The sequence below is a fragment of the Motacilla alba genome, chromosome 19, assembly GCF_015832195.1.
Source record: "Motacilla alba alba isolate MOTALB_02 chromosome 19, Motacilla_alba_V1.0_pri, whole genome shotgun sequence".
Taxonomy (NCBI): Eukaryota; Metazoa; Chordata; class Aves; order Passeriformes; family Motacillidae; genus Motacilla; species Motacilla alba.
The window spans coordinates 5,070,480-5,087,959 of NC_052034.1; the positions used below are offsets into that span (position 1 = coordinate 5,070,480).

Below are 17,480 nucleotides of genomic sequence, written 5' to 3' on the forward strand. Positions count from 1 at the left end.
TGGCTTTAAGGCACCTACAGCATGGTGTGGCAAAAAGCTGATACAAGAAACACTTATACTGTATTGTAATTTAAAAATAGTTGGCTTCTGATTGTGATGGCGTGAATTATAACACCTGTATTGTCTCACCCTTCTGATGAGACTGAAAATGGAATAAAAGTTTTCAAAACACCTCTCAGTTGCCCCATCTGTGGGTCAGGAAAAGGTTATTGTCCCCCACAGAGGACATCCAGCAGCTCTTCTCCAGGGGTGTCTGTGCTGCTGGGGGTCACAGGGACATCCCAAGGCTGTTTCATGAGGAGCCCACATTGAAACCCCATCCCTCAGGAGTGCAAAGTCCATTTTTACCACCCCTGGGATAAAGAGGTTATCCTGGCTTTCAGAGCCTTTCCTGCTGCTTTTAAAAGGGTGAGGAAGCCCTGGACTGGACAGGCAGGATTGCTGTGTGACATTTCCCACTAGGAAGCTCTTTGAGCAGGACTCATTTTTTGTCCTCTCAGCGGCACAGGTGGGAAACTGAGAGCCCAAGCTCAGCAAAGGCAGACAGACACCTCCAGGGAGGTTAGATCTCATTGCCAGGGTGTGAGACCTGTTCTCTCCTTTCTAGAGGAGATGAGCCCGACAAGAAACCCTCAGATAAATACATTAATTCTCACCGTCTCAGAGATTTATGAGCACGAGCTAGGCTGGAGTTTCACAGGTCAGTTTATCTCCAGCAAAGCCCTGCTGGCAAACCAGGTGCTGAGGATGTTTTGTTAATGAATTATCCTGGATACCTGAGGAGGTGGAAGGGGCACTGTGACTGCTGTGTCAGCTTGGTGGCCTCAGGTGTCTCCCAAGCTGCCCAAGGAATGTGATGCTGTGGAGAATTCTGTCATGCTGCTGCTCTGGCTCCTCTGGGAGTGTTTTTTCCAAGCTGCCCATGAGGGATGACTGCCCAGAGATTCCAAAGAAGGGGGGGAAATGGGAGCTTTACCCCAAAAATCCATGCCCATATATTGTGTGCCAGTTAAATCCAGAGCTACTCCACATCCAGAGCTGTAATTTGGTGTTTGCAGCTGCTTCTCTTGGATAACTACAGCAACAGCATTTTTTGGGAGCAGCCCCGTGTGGGACCAAGGTGATGCCTCAGTAATAAGCTTTACCCAGCAAAAAAACCCCAAATTCCTCTTGTCTTGCAGCCTTTGAGCACCAAAGCAGCATCTCAGTCCCAAATAAAGCACAGAGTACCCCTGTGAATCAGTGACAGCCATCCAACAGCATGGCTGAAACACAGCCAGGGCTTGATCCTGGCTTTATCCATTTTTTCCTGTAATTTCCTGTGGCGTGTCTGGTGTGGCTTTAAATAAGCAAAGTTAAGGAGATAACAAAGGGGGAATGGGGGCAGCTTCAGGACAGCTCTTTTCTTTTTCCTATTTTCAGCTGCTTTCAGTGTTGCTGCACATTTGTTCTTTCTCTCGGAGCGTGTATAGGATTCCTGCCAGGCAGGGAAAGGGGATTTCTCCCGGGGGTTCTATCCTTTTCCCCCTGAGAGGGATTTAGCTGATAGCCAGCGGAACAGATTGATTCTCTTGTACAAGCTGCCTTTCCACCCTGCTGATGAGCACGAAGATCTCCTGAATCCCCAGGTCAGAGCAACCCTGGGCTGCTCCTGGGGGAGGCTTTGCCCTCCTGTCCCTGGGGAACCAAGCAAACAAACCCCAAAGAGGATTTCACCCAACCAGTCCCGTGGCCATTCTGAGGCAGAACATGGCAATAAGGAGGGTATTTATGTGAACAAACAGCTGGAAGAGCTCCCAGCCCTGCCAGAAAAGTTGGCCCCAAATCTCAGGAGGAAAATCTCAACCATTAAACAAATCCCTCTGAGCTTTAGTGGGGGATCAGTTACACCCACTGGGTTTCATCCTCACATTTTACAAGGCTGTTCCATAGGGAAAACACTGATTTTTTTTTCCCCCCCCCCAGCTGGGGTTTTGCCCAATATAACACCAGGATTGGGAATAGAGCCCTTGACGAAGCTCACACACTGGCAGGATGCTGATTTATCCACGCTCACGCTGAGCTGAAAGCTCTCTGCCATGGAATCAGATCAGAAGGCGTTGTCATAAACAGGAATATTGATGTTTAGATCAAAGGGAATTAAAAGAAAGGGGTTTCCTCCTGGTTTAAATTCATGGCACTGCTCTCAAGCACTGCACAAATCGTGACTTGTGTCGTGTTCTGAAGGGAAAATTGGGATGTTCAGCCCAATCCCTTGCAAAGGAGCAGCTCAGGGAAAATGAAGAGGCAGCCCCAGAGAGTGAGGAATTAAAGCAAGGAATTTGTGGAGACACCTGGTGAGAAAACTATTTATGAAAATGACAGTGAAACATTATTGGATGTAATGAGTCACCCAAAAAAATCCCAGACAACAAAAAAAAAGGTAAAATCCTGAGATGAAAGATTTGTCCTGCAATAATGGTGGTAGCAAGGATCACTATTAGAGTCTTTTTCAAAATCCCTGCTCCAAATGATGGCAGTCAAACACTGGAGCAGAGATTTGGGAAAAGAAGGAATGCAAACAAATGCTGCAAATTCAGTGATAATTTTGAGTAAAGGGTTGAGAATCCCCACCCTCAGAGGAGGAATCAAGACAAATAAATACAATTATTTAGCTGAAAGAGGGAATGTGACTTAGATAATAGCATATTGCATATTGAATATCCTGTATTATTTTATATTTTTTATATATATATAAATATATTCATATAATGAGGATTAATAAAACAGATATGAGAATTAAATGCTCTTTTTTCACCCCTCTTAATGCAGGATCTGAGGACACCTCCTGATGCTGAAAAACTGAATTCTTGGGGGATAAAAAGAGCTCAAATAACCTCCAGCCATGGGATATCCCTGAGATCAAGGACTTTGTGGGAGGTCCCAAGTGGACAGGGCACTGCTGTGGCTGAGAACAGGCAAAGTCAAGGATTTAAAAACAAATAAATAAAAAATTGGCTGTGGACTAACTGAAATTGAGGAGCAATCAAAATTCTGCCATTCACCCAAAAGGGGTGACCCAAATTGGAGTTGCCAAATTCTCCAAAATTTAGAGACAGGAAATTCCTCCTTTGGGCTCATCCTCATATTTTTTTTTAGTGAATTTTACACAGACCCAGTGTGGGCACTGCCGGGATTGCTCCTGAGCTGCTCCAGCTCCATGGTCACGAAGGTTTATAAAAGAGGTTTATAAACAGCACAGTTTAAAGCCTCTGCTCCCCACAGCTTGGAAAGACTTCCCTCCTCAGAGACTCTCAGGGTAAAGAGGATTTTTAAAATACATAAATTTCAAAATATGGAACTTTAAAGCTCCTTTTGAGCTTACCAATAAATTCATTAAAAATTCCTAAGTCTTTGCTGTTAAGAAAGCACCAGTGGGGATTAATTATTGTGCTCTCTTCTTGTTCCAAGAGCCTTCCCAGTTTTGCCAAGGTTTGCACTTTTCACGTCATAAACTCCAGACATCCCCGTTGCAACATCATTCCTGTGCCACCCGAATTCCAGCCTGTTCCTCCTGCCAAGAGGTGGATTTTGGAGGCTAGGGAGGACAGGTTGCTCAGCCTGGAGCTCCTCATTCTGGCCCCGAAATATGACATCAAAATGAACTTTAATACGTTCATTAAATGATTGTGCCTGCTGGGAATGCTCTGTGGGGATCACAGTCCTGAACAGCATCTTCATTAAAAAATCCCCAAACTTTTGGGCTGCTCCTCGGATTCAGCACAGGAATTTTGAAGCATCCTAAGAGCAAACCTGGAGGGAATGCTAAAATTGTCCCTGAATTTCCCTCTGGCAGCAGGATCCCCACAGTGACCTCCAGGAACAGCTCCATGCTCTCACAGCTTCCCAAATCCCTGTGTTTCCCTTGGCTCCACACCAAGCTCCAGGCCTGCCCCAGCTCCCTGCCAGGGGTGTTTGAAGGGAAAAGGGAATTCTGGGCTCCAGCAGGGCTGGCAGGGCTCGAGGGAGGCCTCTATCCCTAAATCCTGGCCAGCAGAAGGAGAAAAGTCAGGAGCTGTGGTTCTGAACTGAACCCAGGGATCCATGGAATGGTTTGGGCTGCAAGGGACCCACAGGGACCCCGTCCCAGCCCCTCCATGGGGGGCAGCAGGGACTGGAGCCTAAAACTGCACACAAACAGCAAGGAAAAGGAATTTTATCCTGGGTGAGGGCTGGCCACTCCCAGCAGCCCCAAGGCTTCACCTCGGCCTGAGGGAGAAAGGGACAGGCACTGGAGAGCAGGGACACCCCACAGAGCAGGGACACCCCACAGTGTCACCCCACAAAGCAGGACACCCCACAGAGCAGGGACACCCCACAGTGTCACCTCACAAAGCAGGGACACCCCACAGAGCAGGGACATCGCACAATGTCACCCTAGAGAGCAGGGACACCCCACAGAGCAGGGACACCCCACAGTGTCACCCCACAGAGCAGTGTCACCTCCCAGTGCCACCCCAGGGCTGGGCTCACGCCGGACTCCCTGAGCTGGGGGGTCTTTCCCAGCATGACCCCATGGAAATGCCCCCCACCCGCAGCCCCTGTGCCACCCTCGTCCCCTGTGCCACAGCCCCTCAGCGTCCCTCAGCAAAGGCACCGCAGGAACAGCCAGGAGCTGCTCAGAAACTACATTTCTGCTGTCCCCACCCATCGCCACCTCCAGCAGGGACAATTAGCAGCTCATTTGCATGCAGCTCATTTGCATGCAGCTCCTGCTCCGGGAGCCTGCGTTGGGATGGGGAGGGAAGGGAAAGGTCCTTGCTCTGTTTCAGAACCATCATTCCCACCCCCCAATTTGTTTTTATTTCCTGCTAAACAAAATGCTAAAAATAAACACTTGGGAGCAATCAAAATGCTTTGCTGTAATTATTACTCGATTTAATTTAGTGGGGGGAAAAAAAATCTCCTGCTGTTGGAGAGCTCCATTTTCCTATCCCATCCTCCCCAAAATAAAATGTATTTATATCCTCCCAACGATACAATTTGCTCCCAAACCTCTGTTTTTATACAGAAATTGCTGGAATTTTCCCAGCAAACTCTACTCCAGCGTGGAATAAGGAGCTGCAGCTGATAGAACCTGGCTTTTGCAGGAGAGGCAATTTGCACAAATGCCCAGGGAAAAACAATCAGCGACTCAAAAGAAACACGTTGGGCTCGTTGGTTCTGGAAATGACTCCCAGGAAGAGAATTGGCACAAAATAAGGATTTGTGTTACAAGCAATGAGAGTTTGCCATAAAACAAACAGCATTTCCTTCAGATTCTAGCACAGGAGGGGAAAAAAAAAAAGGCTGGAAAGGGTCTTGGAAAGGGACTTTTATGATTGGGGAGATACAAAAGTACCCAAATCATGTTGGATTTACATGAGCAACTCCCCTCTAGGGAGAGAGGAAGCAGGGCTGGTTAGGAAAAGGACCTTTAAATCCATTTGCAGCCCTCAGTATCCAAAAGGAAGAGGCCACAGGAAAAGAAATTCCTAATAATTTGCTCATTAAAACACCCAACTGGCTGCCAACATGTGTAAAAAAAGGTGAAAGACGAGGAGGAAAAAGAAAAGGGAGAGGGATGTGATGGAGAACAGCAGTGCTGGCCAGGACTCCAGCACTTTTCTGGAAAAGCAGGATGGAGATTTCCCTAAAATTCATAATCCCAGCCTCTCCCTTTGGTTTTGTTGGTGCTTTGTTTGATTTTTGGAAGGAATGACCCCTTTACCAGGCTGGGTGTGACCCCAAAAGTGAGGGGAGAGAGTGGCTGCTCCTGCTCTGTCCCCTGACCACAAACTGAGTTTTGCCACGTCTTGGAAATTAGGGCTGGTGTTAATTATCTCCATCCCACTCCAGAGCCCGAGGAGCTTTGGGATGGGGGGAACACCCAGGAGCAGCCAGGCTTGAGAGGCAACGGCTCCAATTCACCAAAATCCTCTCCCAGCCCTCAAATCTGCCCCTGGTGTTGTCCAACAACAAAAAAACAGGGAAAAATTTTGTGGAGAACTCCCTGTATCCAGGCCCTCGCTGAGGGTTTGAGGTTCACACTCAGCAGAGGCTCTTTGTGTTTCCTGCTCCTTGAAATAAGTTGAATTCCATTCATACAAAGGGGAAAACCCCAGGATTTTTGGGGGTGGGGAGAGAAATTTCAACTCTGATCCTCCAGCCCAGTTTTCTCATCAGAAACCAAAAAAAAATGAAACAAAAAAACCTCTCCCAACTGCTCTTCCTGCAATTAGGGAGTGATCAGCTGCCAAAATGTGTGCCTGGGGCTTGGCTTTCCCTAAAATGTTTATTTTATTGGAGCACAGATCACATTTGGAAGAGTTTAGGCAGGCTGAGGTCCCCTCTTGCTCTGATGAGAGCCAGAGCACGAGAGGCAGCCGCCAGCCCGGCTCCCAGGGTCCTGCTTGTCCCCCTCCCTCCTTGGGAAGGGATTTTTTCCAGAGCCAGGAGCTGCCATCACTCCCTGTTTTTCCCCTTTCCCCCCCAAACCCTTGGCAGGACCCTATTCCCAGCCAAATCCTGCCCTTCCCACCAAAATCCCAGCAGCTCTGGTGTCCAAAGTGAAGGCAAACATGGCTCCTGCCACTCTCAGGGATGGATCCAAAGGGAAACTCCAGCTCCTGACCCTGGGCACGGCTGGTTTGGGGGCACAGGGACCCATGGGACGGGTCTGTGATGTCCCATGTGGGGCTGGTGGCCTCCAACCACATCCAGGGAGTCAGGAAGCCCCCCCAGAGCACAGAACATCCCAAGGAACATCCAGGGATTTGTGCTGGAGGAGCTGCAGCAGCCAAAGGAAGAGGAGATGGACACAGTGAGGCAGCCAAGAACCTCTCACCTGATATTTGGCCAGTTTTTAATCAGAATTTGTCCATATATTGAGCCAAAAAAGCTTTTTAAAATCAGAATTTGCAGGTCTATCCAGCCAAACAAGCTTTGTTTCACCTGGTTTTCAGCACCCAGGTGTTCAGTCGGCCAAGCAAACTCTGTTCCTGTGGCCACCCTGCCTCCCTGCAGGGCCCCATGGTGCTCCCAGGGGTTGGGATGGGGTCCCCAGGATTTGGCAGCCTCAGGATAACGAGCCCTGGTGTTGGAATTCCCAACCCTGGGGTGCATCTGCTTCACATTAACACCAAACACTGGGTCTCCCTCAGCCCAGCAGAACAGAGCCACCATTGTCCCCTCAGCTGCCCTCCAGTGAGGAATTACAGGACACAACCTGACCCACTGCTACTGGCTTCAAAAGAAAAAGGGATTTTTTTGGGTGGCTTGTCCATCTTCTGCTCCAATGAGAGGATTCTGTAGCACCCCTCTCTGGCACTGCAGCAGAGGTTGAAATTGAATTTCTGGCACCCTGTGGGTTGCTTTTCCTGCTGGGCACAGTTTTTGGTGCAGTTATTTCATTTTAAATCCCCTTCCCTGAGCCCAGGGGCAGCAGAAAGCAGCTGCAGCCGTTCCTGCAAAGCCAAACAAAGGGAAAAATCCAGGCAACAAGGAGAACAGCTCGAGCTGCCCAAAGCAAACTCCCTCTTCCCGCAGCACTCCATTGCTTTTGGCAGGTTGTTTCCCGGCTGAGGGGGGAGTTCAGCCTCCAGCTGCCCCAAAGGTGCAAACAGAGCAGGGAGCAGAGGTGGGGCTGCCTGGTGGAGCACAGCAGGGATGTGATCCTGTGCTCTGAGCAGCCAAACGCTGCCTGGCTCCCCCATCCCCAGGCACAGCAACTTCTGCTGGACAAGCAGGAAAACCACAAAAAAACCTTCCCTGGATTTTGCCGGATTTTCCCTGGCTGCCTGTTTGGCTTCTCTGCTCCAACACAGGCCCTTGAAATGCAAATATTCTGCCCTTTTCTCTGCTCTCTGCACCCACCAGTGACAAGGGTTTGTGCCCCTGTGCTCTGAGCTGGCTGTTCAAGGAATGCTGCTGCAGAGATCAGCCCAACAGCAAATCTTCCCCAGGGATTTGTTCATATTATGTCCATATTATTATGTCAACACATGCTTGGGTTTTTTTGTGTTTCCCCCCCAAATCTCCAGCTCATCATCTTTGGGATAACGAGCCCCACTGGAGAGGCCAGCATGAGCCAGCAGCTGATGAAAGCAGGGATGCAGGAGAGGACCGGCTCCAGATGGGCATTTCTGCCAGGCCAGGAGCTGCCAAGGGATAATCCTCATTCCCCAGGGCACCAGAGGAGCGACCTGCAGCACACCAGGGTGGATTCATCCCAAAACCACTCCCCCCAGCTCCCCAGCCTGGCGCTAATCCTGGATAAGGGGAGAGTAAAACACCTGCAGGAACATATTGCCACCCCGGGCCGGACAAAAGGGATCAGCCTTGGGGCTCCTTTGACACCGGGATGTGTCAAAACACAGCCTGGCAATGCCTGCAAAAACTTGAATGTGTCCAGGGGCTTTGGACTTTTTCCTGGAGGTGCCAAAATCCCCTTTTGAGATGCAAAAGAACCTTCTGTGCTTCAGATGCTCCAGAGGGTTATTTCCCCTCCACCCCATCTCCCAGGAGCCCAGGGGTGTGTGAGGATGAAGGGTCGGAGTGGAAGGGGGTGAGCCCAGTTTGTGCCACCCGTGGGGACTCTCAGGGGACAGACTGAACCCCCTGGTGATGACACAGCCCCCCGCTGTCGCCGTCCCCATTTGCAGCGTTATTTTAAAGCGTTATTTCCATTCAAAGAGAGCAGCAGCAGCAGCAGTGGGAGGTGGGAATTCACCGAGTTAAAGTGATGGATGAGCTCACTAAACACCTTCATTCACCGCCTGAAAGGGCTGGGGAAATCAAATAAATTTAAAAAGCGCCTATCAAAGCTTCATCGTGGAGCTTGACGGTCTTAATTGGGAAATATAGCCCGGGGTGACAGGCAGGCTGGGCTGGCTGGGGATTGAATGGGCTCGCTGCTGGGGAGTGCTGCCTTCCCCCATGGAGCAGCATCCAGGCCCCAAATTGCCCCTCACCACCCAAAAAAAGGAGTCAGTGTCTGTCCGAGACAAAACAAATCATCACAGAGCGTCTGGACCACTTCCAGGCTGGGGGGATGAATTATTTTCCCAGCTGATTCCCTCGTTTAATAACAATTTCTGCCGGTTGGTTCCCGGCCCTGCAGCCCGAGTGGTGGGGATGGATTTAAATAATCCCCGCCATGTGTCCATGGAAAATCTCATTTCCACTCTGCCCAGAAGCAGAGGAGTAATTATTACCAAAAAAAAAAATTAAATTAAAACCCCACACTTTTCACCATCAAAGGCCTTTTCTAATTAAGCACCGGACTAAAAAAACACATTTAAGGAGGCACAAGCACCCAAGTGCAAGGAGGTGGGAGGGGAGGAAAACCACCATTATTCCTTGATTCGGCTGCAGGAGGAGAGAGGAAAGAGGAGGATGAGGGTGGCATGAAATCGAGGTTTTAAATCCCAGGTAGTGCCTTAAATACCTGAAGTTTATAAGGCTGCAGCAAAAGTGAGAGGGTAAAATCAGTGGGGAGGGGTGTCCTGCTGCTCTAAATCACCCCAACCCAGCCTCTGGTTGTTTCTGCTTTATTTTCCAGCACTTCTGGCTGACAGGAGCAGCAAAAGCAACCCAAGCCTTTGTCAGGGTCAGTGTTCATCCGTGTGGGGGGAATGGTGTCTGCAGTTTGGGTCAATTGTTTTCAGTTCGGGGGCAACCCAGACAAGGAGCAGGGCAGGGCTCATTTTACACACTGAGCCAGTGGAACACCTGAAGTCCCTTGGATGTGCCAGCCCTGTGCCACCAGCCCGGGTGGCATTTCAGTGGCCATGAATTATTCACAGTTCAGCTCCAAATGCAGGTCTTGGTCGATGCCAGCTCCTGGCCGGGCAAGGTGTGCCAGGAGCTGCAGCCTCCCCACAGGCAGGGATAACCTCTCCCCCAGCCCAAATCAGCTGGAAAAAGAACTCAATTCCACCCCAAACCTGCTGGTCTGGTGGCCAAATAGTGGCAAGGAGCGGTTGCAGCACCTGCTTGGTGTGGTTTGCTCAGTTTTTCCAGGAAGCAGGGGGCAGATCCTACAGCTCCCACTCCAACAGGCACAGGAAAAATCAGATTTTCCCAGAATATCATCAACAATAACTCCCTTTATCCTTCAAAGTTATTTAAAGGATACCTGGAGGCATTTAAGAGATGTGGAGATGTGTTCTTGGCTTAGTGGTGGACTTGATCTCAGAAGGTTTCTCCAGCCTTAATGATCCCACGATGGTGGCAGCTCCTCTAATTGCCACAAGCCACACGTTACAGAATTATTTCTCAACCACAGCCCTCACAGATCTTTACTCCTCCAGATTTGCAGCATTCCACCTTTCCCCCACGCGAGGCACTTCATCTGTTCACAGCTTAGCCCTGCTTTCATCCTGCCAAAAGTCTCTGACTCTTTAAACTCAACCAGAAGCATCAGAGCATTTTCCTTCCAAGCCTCTGGAGCCTGAGCTGTGGGGTTTAATGGCCTGTCCTGAATTCTCTGGGCTTTTGGGCCCTTCAGCACCATTCAGCAGGGAGAACTGGGTGGAAAAGGAATTCCTTGGGTTGGTTTTCAGCCTCTATTTTGCTCAGCCCTCCCTGCCTGACATCCCCTCCCCAATCCAGGGATGAAGTGCAAACCAGGGACACCCTGGCACCCTGAATTTATACCCCACTAGCCTGAAAAGAGAATTATTTAACACCAAAGCCTCTTAGTGCTGTACAGTATTGACTTTAAAATGTTAAGATGACACAGCTTTCTTTCTTTTTTTTTTTTTTTTTTTTTTTAATTCCTCTCTCATTCAAGAAATCCATCTCCAGCTGGATGGAATCCTTCCCTTCTTCCCACTCAGCCTGTGCTGGCCTGCTCCTCCTCTCCCCTCCAACATCACACCCCATTCCCACCAGGACAAAACATTTCACCAGGGTTTCTGCATGGTCACAAAACCCTGGGGTTGCCAGAGGGGACGTGTGCACATTAAACAGCATTTTAGGAGAAGAGATTAATTGGAATTTCTACAGAACAAGGAGCTCCAGGGAGCTGCATCCCAGCTTCAGTGGGTTGGGATTTTCCCACATTTAACCCCAGGCTTAACCTGCCCACCCCACTCAAACCCATCCTTTGGGGTTCCACAAAAAATCCCAAATCCCAGCCAGGCACACGCAAAGGACCAGCCCCAAATGCTGCTCCCATTCGGATATCTTGGGAAATGGATTTTCCAGAAAGCAAAGGAGCAGCTTGGAAGTCACCCAGCCCACGAGAGAGCACAGACACAGCAGGGACTGTGCCTGCAGCCTGGCACGTGCCAAAGGGAATAAACTCAAGGGGCAGCAGCCCAGAGCAGCACGGTGAGGAGGGAGCAGAACAACTGACAGGGCACATCAGGGTTTGTTCCCAGCCCAGCCATAAGAGAAAGAGAAAAGCCACATCTTGAGTAGCTATAAAAATCCAAACTGGGCAGATGGAGGAAATGCCCCATGGCCATGGAGGAGAGTGAGGTGAGGAGGACAGAGGTGATGAAAAGGGCATTCCTGGGATAAAATTACACCCGACCTTTTCTCCCAATTCCTTATTGGTACCTCAAAAAGTTCTTTTTTTACCTCTTTGCCCTGGACCCCATCAAAGCTCCTCATTTGCTGTGTGGGGAAAAGCCAAATCCCACAGCTCTGCTGGGACCAGCCCTCTCCTGCTCTTCAGCACCTCAAATTCCCAAACATTTCTGCCAAAGCACAGAAAATATTCCCAATTTATTACGCTGGCTGAGCCCTGTGTGAACTCCACCAAGCCACAGGTGTCTCCCAAAGGTTTTCCACTCTCTCTCCCAAAAATCTTAGCTCATTTCTGTGCCGCTCCAGGCCTTCCCATCACATTTAGGTATTTATTAGAGAGTGCCTCTGAGCCTGGGCTGAGCATCCCAACCTGAAAAGCCACTGGGAACCAGAACTTTGCTTTTCTCCACCTGCAGATCCTCAGGCTACGCTGACAGAGCAGAGGGGTTTAGGAATTGCCTGTTTCCCACTGCAAAAGGTAGGAAACTTCACCACCACCCCAAACCACTGAGTTCTGAGCATTTGGAGCATCCTCTGTCCCCTCAGCTCCCTGGGACAGCTGTGGAATGTCCATGGAATGGCATCCCATGGGCACAGGGAGAAGGGATCACCCACACACACATCCCAGAGGCTCCAGCACACACACAGACACACACACACACACACACACACACACACACAGAGAGAGAAATGGGATTTTAATGACCAGGAGACCCTGCTCCAGCCTCCTCCCACCACCTGGGTTTGTGCTGGATGCTCTGAAGGGACCTTTTGTTGCAGAAGCTCCAACTTCTCTCGCTCGCCCACCAGCTGCCAGAGCAGAGGAGGATTTCCAGCCTCAAACATTCCCTTTCTGTTCTCCAGAGGGCTTCTCCCACCATGAAAACTCATTTTTAAACTATTTTTTTCCTTTGTAAAGCAATGCAAGCAGGCACTGCCAACATGAAAGCCCAGCACCCAGCATTCCTGCAGGACAGAAATGTTTTGTGCCCCTGATGAAATCAGGAGTGGGATGCTAAAATGTCATTCCTGCCATCAAAATAAGGCTGCTCAGCCTCTGTGAATTCATCACTAAATCCAAACACCTTCTGTTCTAACAGGTCTCTGCTCCTGGATGCCAAACGCCATGGAGAACATCCAACCCTCAGGTAACCAGGGGTTAAATCTGCCACAGCCTCACAGAGCCTCCACATTCCCAAAAGCTGTCCCAAATATTTCCTTTTCCTGCTATTTTCAAGGTGATTTCTCATGATTTCACATCAGAGGGTGAAAGGAGTTCAGGCTCAGTCCAGCTGTCACCAGCAGAAAGGACAAGTGGCAAAGAGAAGAATGGGCTGGACCTAAGGAAAAACACCTGGAAAACCCAGGAGAAGTGAGAAAAGAACAGCTCCTGGCTCTTTCCAGGTGCCAGCACTGGGGGATTTGCACCAGTGAGGGCTGGGAGCTGTGAAACAAAAAATGGGGTTAGAAAGTGCAGAAAATGCCACGTTGGCTCAGCCCGGTGAGGACACTTGGGGTTTCTCTGAGCAGCAACAGGGTCAAAAAATACACAAATTTAGGCCCAGATTGACCCCATTTAATTCCATTTAAACTGAGCTGCTTGACCCTAATTTCTTCCCCTGCTTCGTGCAGGGGCATTTACAAGAATTGTGTGTAAAAAAAAAAACCCTAAAGGGTTTATCTGATGTAAATTTGGAGTTCCAATGTGAATATTTGATATTCCTTCAGCTGGTGCCCACTGCCCCATCCTCTCTGCTGCATTCCTGGCTCATTCCTACCACAATATCCTGGATATCCCCAGGGATGGCTTCCCCTGGGAAACACCTCCTCCCTCCCTGCCCAACGGGAGCTTTGATTCCCGGTTTGCCTTTGTGATGCTGACATCGAGCGCTTGGCAGCAGCAGGAGCAGGGAGATTCCAGGGCTGGAATCGTGTCCCCAGGCAGAGCCAGGCGCAGGGAAATGACTTTAGCAGGCTGCCTTCATCCTGCTGCCGTTGGCTTTCCCCGATTTTCATCCCTGGATGTTTAATGTATTCCGAGGGAGGCGCGGAGACAGCGAGGGAGAGCCAGACAGATTTATAACGTGCCAAAAAAATAAGGTCATTTGGCAGAGCTTTGGGTGCTGCTGTGCCAGGGCTGGGAATGTCTGCTTGGATTTAGGGAGCACACCCAGCCTGGGAGGAGTTGGGATTAGGAAGCAGAGCCTCCCCCTCTGCCCGGCCAAAAAATCAGCTCCATCCTCAGTGCCCATCCTCCTCCTGCTGCTGCTCTGCTTCCCATTCCCACCTGCAATGGATACGTGGGAGTGGATGAAGGAAAGCGATTTTCCCTGCAACACACGCACGAAAAAAGGGTGGATCTGTGATACTGGGGAGCTCCTGCAACACCGGGCAGCAGGACTGAGTCAGGGCAATGCCAGCCCCTGGGAATGGGAGCTCACGATTCCCTCGGGAGCAGCACAGGGCACTTGGAAACCCCAGCCCAGAGCAGGATGCTCTCTAGAAAATCCCTGTTTTCTGGCATTTAGACCTTAACAAAAGACTGCCTTCGCATTCCAGCAAAGAGTTCAACTCACAGCCACCTCCTAAAAGAGCATCTAAAGCAGAAATCCAGGAAAATCCCACCCTCCAAAGCCTGGCTGGGGCAGAACCAGCAGCTCACGTTGGCACTGGGTCACTTCAGGGCTCGCTGACAGCCAAAACCTCATCCCAAAACCTCATCCCTGCTCCTAAAGCCCCGGAAAACCTCATCCCAAAACCTCATCCCTGCTCCTAAAGCCCCGGAAAACCTCATCCCAAACCCTCGCCCCTGCTCCTAAAGCCCCGGAAAACCTCAGCTATTTCCCGGCTGCTGCAAGGAAAAGCTGCAGATAAAGCCTGGCAAATCTCGGGCACGAGGCTGCGCTCACACCGCTGCTGACCCGGGCTGGGGATTAAGGACAGGGATTGGTAATGAAAGACAGAGGGGCACAAAGCAGGGCTCGAAGTTTTTTCATTTCCAAGGATTTGGGGGCTGTAAAGAGCTCGGCGATGCGGCAGCAGTGTGATTTGAACAATGCCCCGATGGGGTGATAAGGGGTGAGCATTTCCTACTCTAATTAAGAGGAAACCCCGGAGGGTAATGAGCTGCTGGGTCATTACAGCTCCTGTGCCCGCGGGACACAGCCTGGGAGCGCCAAACACCCCCAGGTCCTGCTGCTTTATTGGAAACTGCAGATTTTAGCCATCAATACACCTTAAAGCCCACCAAAAATGTGGGTAACGCTGCTAGTGAAATACATTTCTCCACGTTTTGGTCTCTCAGGACAGCACTTTGTGAGGTTGATAAGCCAGATCCCTGCGAGATGTGCTTCTAATCCTATTTGGCCACTCAATCCTTTATTTCCTTGCGTATTTTTTTTCCTCCTGTAACGACATTCCTCCCCTCTCTTTACCTATCCCAGTTTTTTTTTATTGGATTAATTCCTACTACAGCTCCATTACAACCAAAACTCTCCTGGGACCACGAGCCAGCACCTGGATACAAATCCTGACTCTCCCAGATTGCAGCTTTATTGCTATTTCTCGCTTCCTTAAGCAAAAATAATAAATATATAATGCCCAACATAAGGAAAACAAGCGGCCCTTTCTATTCTCATCAGCCTCATCCCCAGGTTTCTCAGCTCTGTGGATCCAGGGTGACACCAGATGGGAATGCTTTGCTGAGGAGCTGGATGAGGAGGAGATTTGGGTTATTTTTTCCCTATTTTTAACAACAAAATTCCTTCTATATAAACTGCAAGCCACGGTGTGCATGGTGACACGTGCCTGCACATTAATTACCAGCTAATTAGGAGCTCTTGGAGCAGTTTGGGAGACAAGGGATGTTTGGAGGATGGATGGCTCAGGTTTTTCAGACCATTCCTCCTCCCCGGGCACTGAAGTGCTGTTCTCCTCTGCTACAGGGAAAGGAAGATGGAAATAGAGGGAATCAACTCTGGGGGAGCATGAAGGAACCATAAATGTGGGAAATCCTGGTGAGATTGGAGAGGAAGGAGGATTCTGGAGGGTGGGACAAGGTGGGAGGCTGGGACACCCCAGCTCCGAGCACCTCCCTTCATCCCGGTGGATTTGCTCCTCCGGTGGCTGCAGGGAGCAACAGGCACCTCCCACATTTCCCAAAACCAGCGTGGAAAGCCCCCCTCCCCACTGTCCCCAGCCCCGTGGTGGCCCTGAGGGGTGGCAAGGCCAGCCTGGGGACAGTGACCCAGCAGGGACTCACCAGGACTGCGGCTTCCTCTTCATGATGCCCTGGCGTCTCCACTGCGAGTGGGGGCTCAGGTGGTAGGTGAGCTGCCTGCAGAGCTTCTCCATGGCTCCCAGGGAGTCCCCTTCCTGCAAAAACATGGAAAGGACACGGGGTCAGGGCTCTGCAGCATTGCCATCACAACCACGGGCTGCTCTGAGCCCAGAGTGGCTCCAGCTGGGAGCTGGGAAGCTCTGAGGCACCACCCTTAAAACTGTCTAGAAAGGGGGAAAAAACCTCTCTGATTGCTAAGATTCTGCAGGAATTATTATTATTATTATTATTATTATTATTATTATTATTATCATCATCATCATCATCATCATCGTTATTCATAATTGTTATATTGTTATTATCCCACTGTTACCATCTGACACCACACAACAGCTTCCAGTGCTAAAATTTGGCAGAGCTTGATTAAATTTGGTTAAATTGCCCATTCATTACCACCAAAAATTGCTTCCCAAAGGCTTTGTGAGCTGATGGAGCCTTGGGAAGAGAAAATCTCACATTTAATTGTTAGGAAAAATAAAAACATTAAGAAAGGAGGCGTCTTCTCGATTTTGGCTCAAATTTCCACCCCAAGGGATACTGGGCTTGGAAAACTTGAACTCTGAAAGTTTCTAAGGATTTGGGTCTAGGAATCTTGGGTCTAAAAGTAAAATAAAACCCAGTCCTCAATATCCAGACTGTTCAATCATGTCTCAGGATTTTCATACAGATGATCTCCATTCCAGTAATTCCAGCCACCCATCCTGCAGTGCCTCTCTTGCTCTCTGAAAGGTCACAGGCAGAGATGAACCTGACTGAAAGATCAATAATGGTAAAAAAATATCCAAAATGTGACAATTTGTGCTGTCTGCCTGGTTTTATCAAAATGCTGCATCGTTAGGGGAAGACACAGGGATTAAAGAGGAAACCCTACAATAAACAGTCAGCCTGGGCTGCTCAGCCACAGGGATGGCTCAGGATTTTCTGGGAGAATCCCGAGGAAGTGCTGCATCTCCTCTACCTGGACAGCCAATTATTGCTGCCTTCACATCCTCCCTGAGTGCTCAGCTTTTGCACCCTAATTTATGCAATTTATGCAATTTATTCCCCCCCTCACCTCTGCGTCAGTGGAGCGAGACCGGCCTTATAAAGACATCATAAATATTGAATTACCAGGGAGCAATTGGGATTCTGACAAATCACTTGGGGGTGTACAGGGAAACAATTACAGCAGGTTTTCTCAGGGTGAAAAAAACCCCGAAACACGACCACCACAAACCCAGGAGATCTCTGCAGGTGGCTGGGGCAGAAATATCAGCCAGGATTTGTGGGTTTTGACTCTAAGAACAAAGGCTTGATATAAACTGGGGAGGGCTTCTTCCCAGATATATCATGGTGATTCCCATGAATCACAAGCTGATTTTCCAGCTGATTTTTCCCTGATAATTCCAGGGTGGTGCTTGCCCATCTCCACGTGCACGGAGGGCAGCAGTGCCAGGGGATTTCAGGTAGAAACTGCAGATCCAGGGATCCCAGCAGGACACGGGTTATGGAAAACCCTGGGCACCAGGAGCCACTTCCCACCTGAGCCTCTGATTCTCAGGAAATCTGCGTTTATAGGAGCACATTTAAACCCTTGCTTTTCAAC

General features: G+C 49.6%; 2 protein-coding genes across 3 annotated transcripts in view; one reads left to right on the forward strand and one right to left on the reverse strand.

Moving 5' to 3' along the window:
* The window catches only part of NCBP3 (nuclear cap binding subunit 3), a 45,581-nt gene extending 32,359 nt beyond the window's left edge, over positions 1 to 13,222 (forward strand). The window contains exon 20 of the mRNA XM_038157698.1: positions 12,657 to 13,222. The gene's annotated coding sequence lies outside the window, so the exon portion shown is untranslated. The remainder of the gene's footprint in view (positions 1 to 12,656) is intronic.
* The window catches only part of LRRC75A (leucine rich repeat containing 75A), a 65,703-nt gene that overhangs the window by 8,768 nt on the left and 39,455 nt on the right, over positions 1 to 17,480 (reverse strand). For both annotated transcript variants that reach the window (XM_038157710.1, XM_038157712.1), the window contains exon 3: positions 15,818 to 15,930. In XM_038157710.1, coding sequence (XP_038013638.1) covers positions 15,818 to 15,930 — 113 coding nt within the window. The remainder of the gene's footprint in view (positions 1 to 15,817; positions 15,931 to 17,480) is intronic.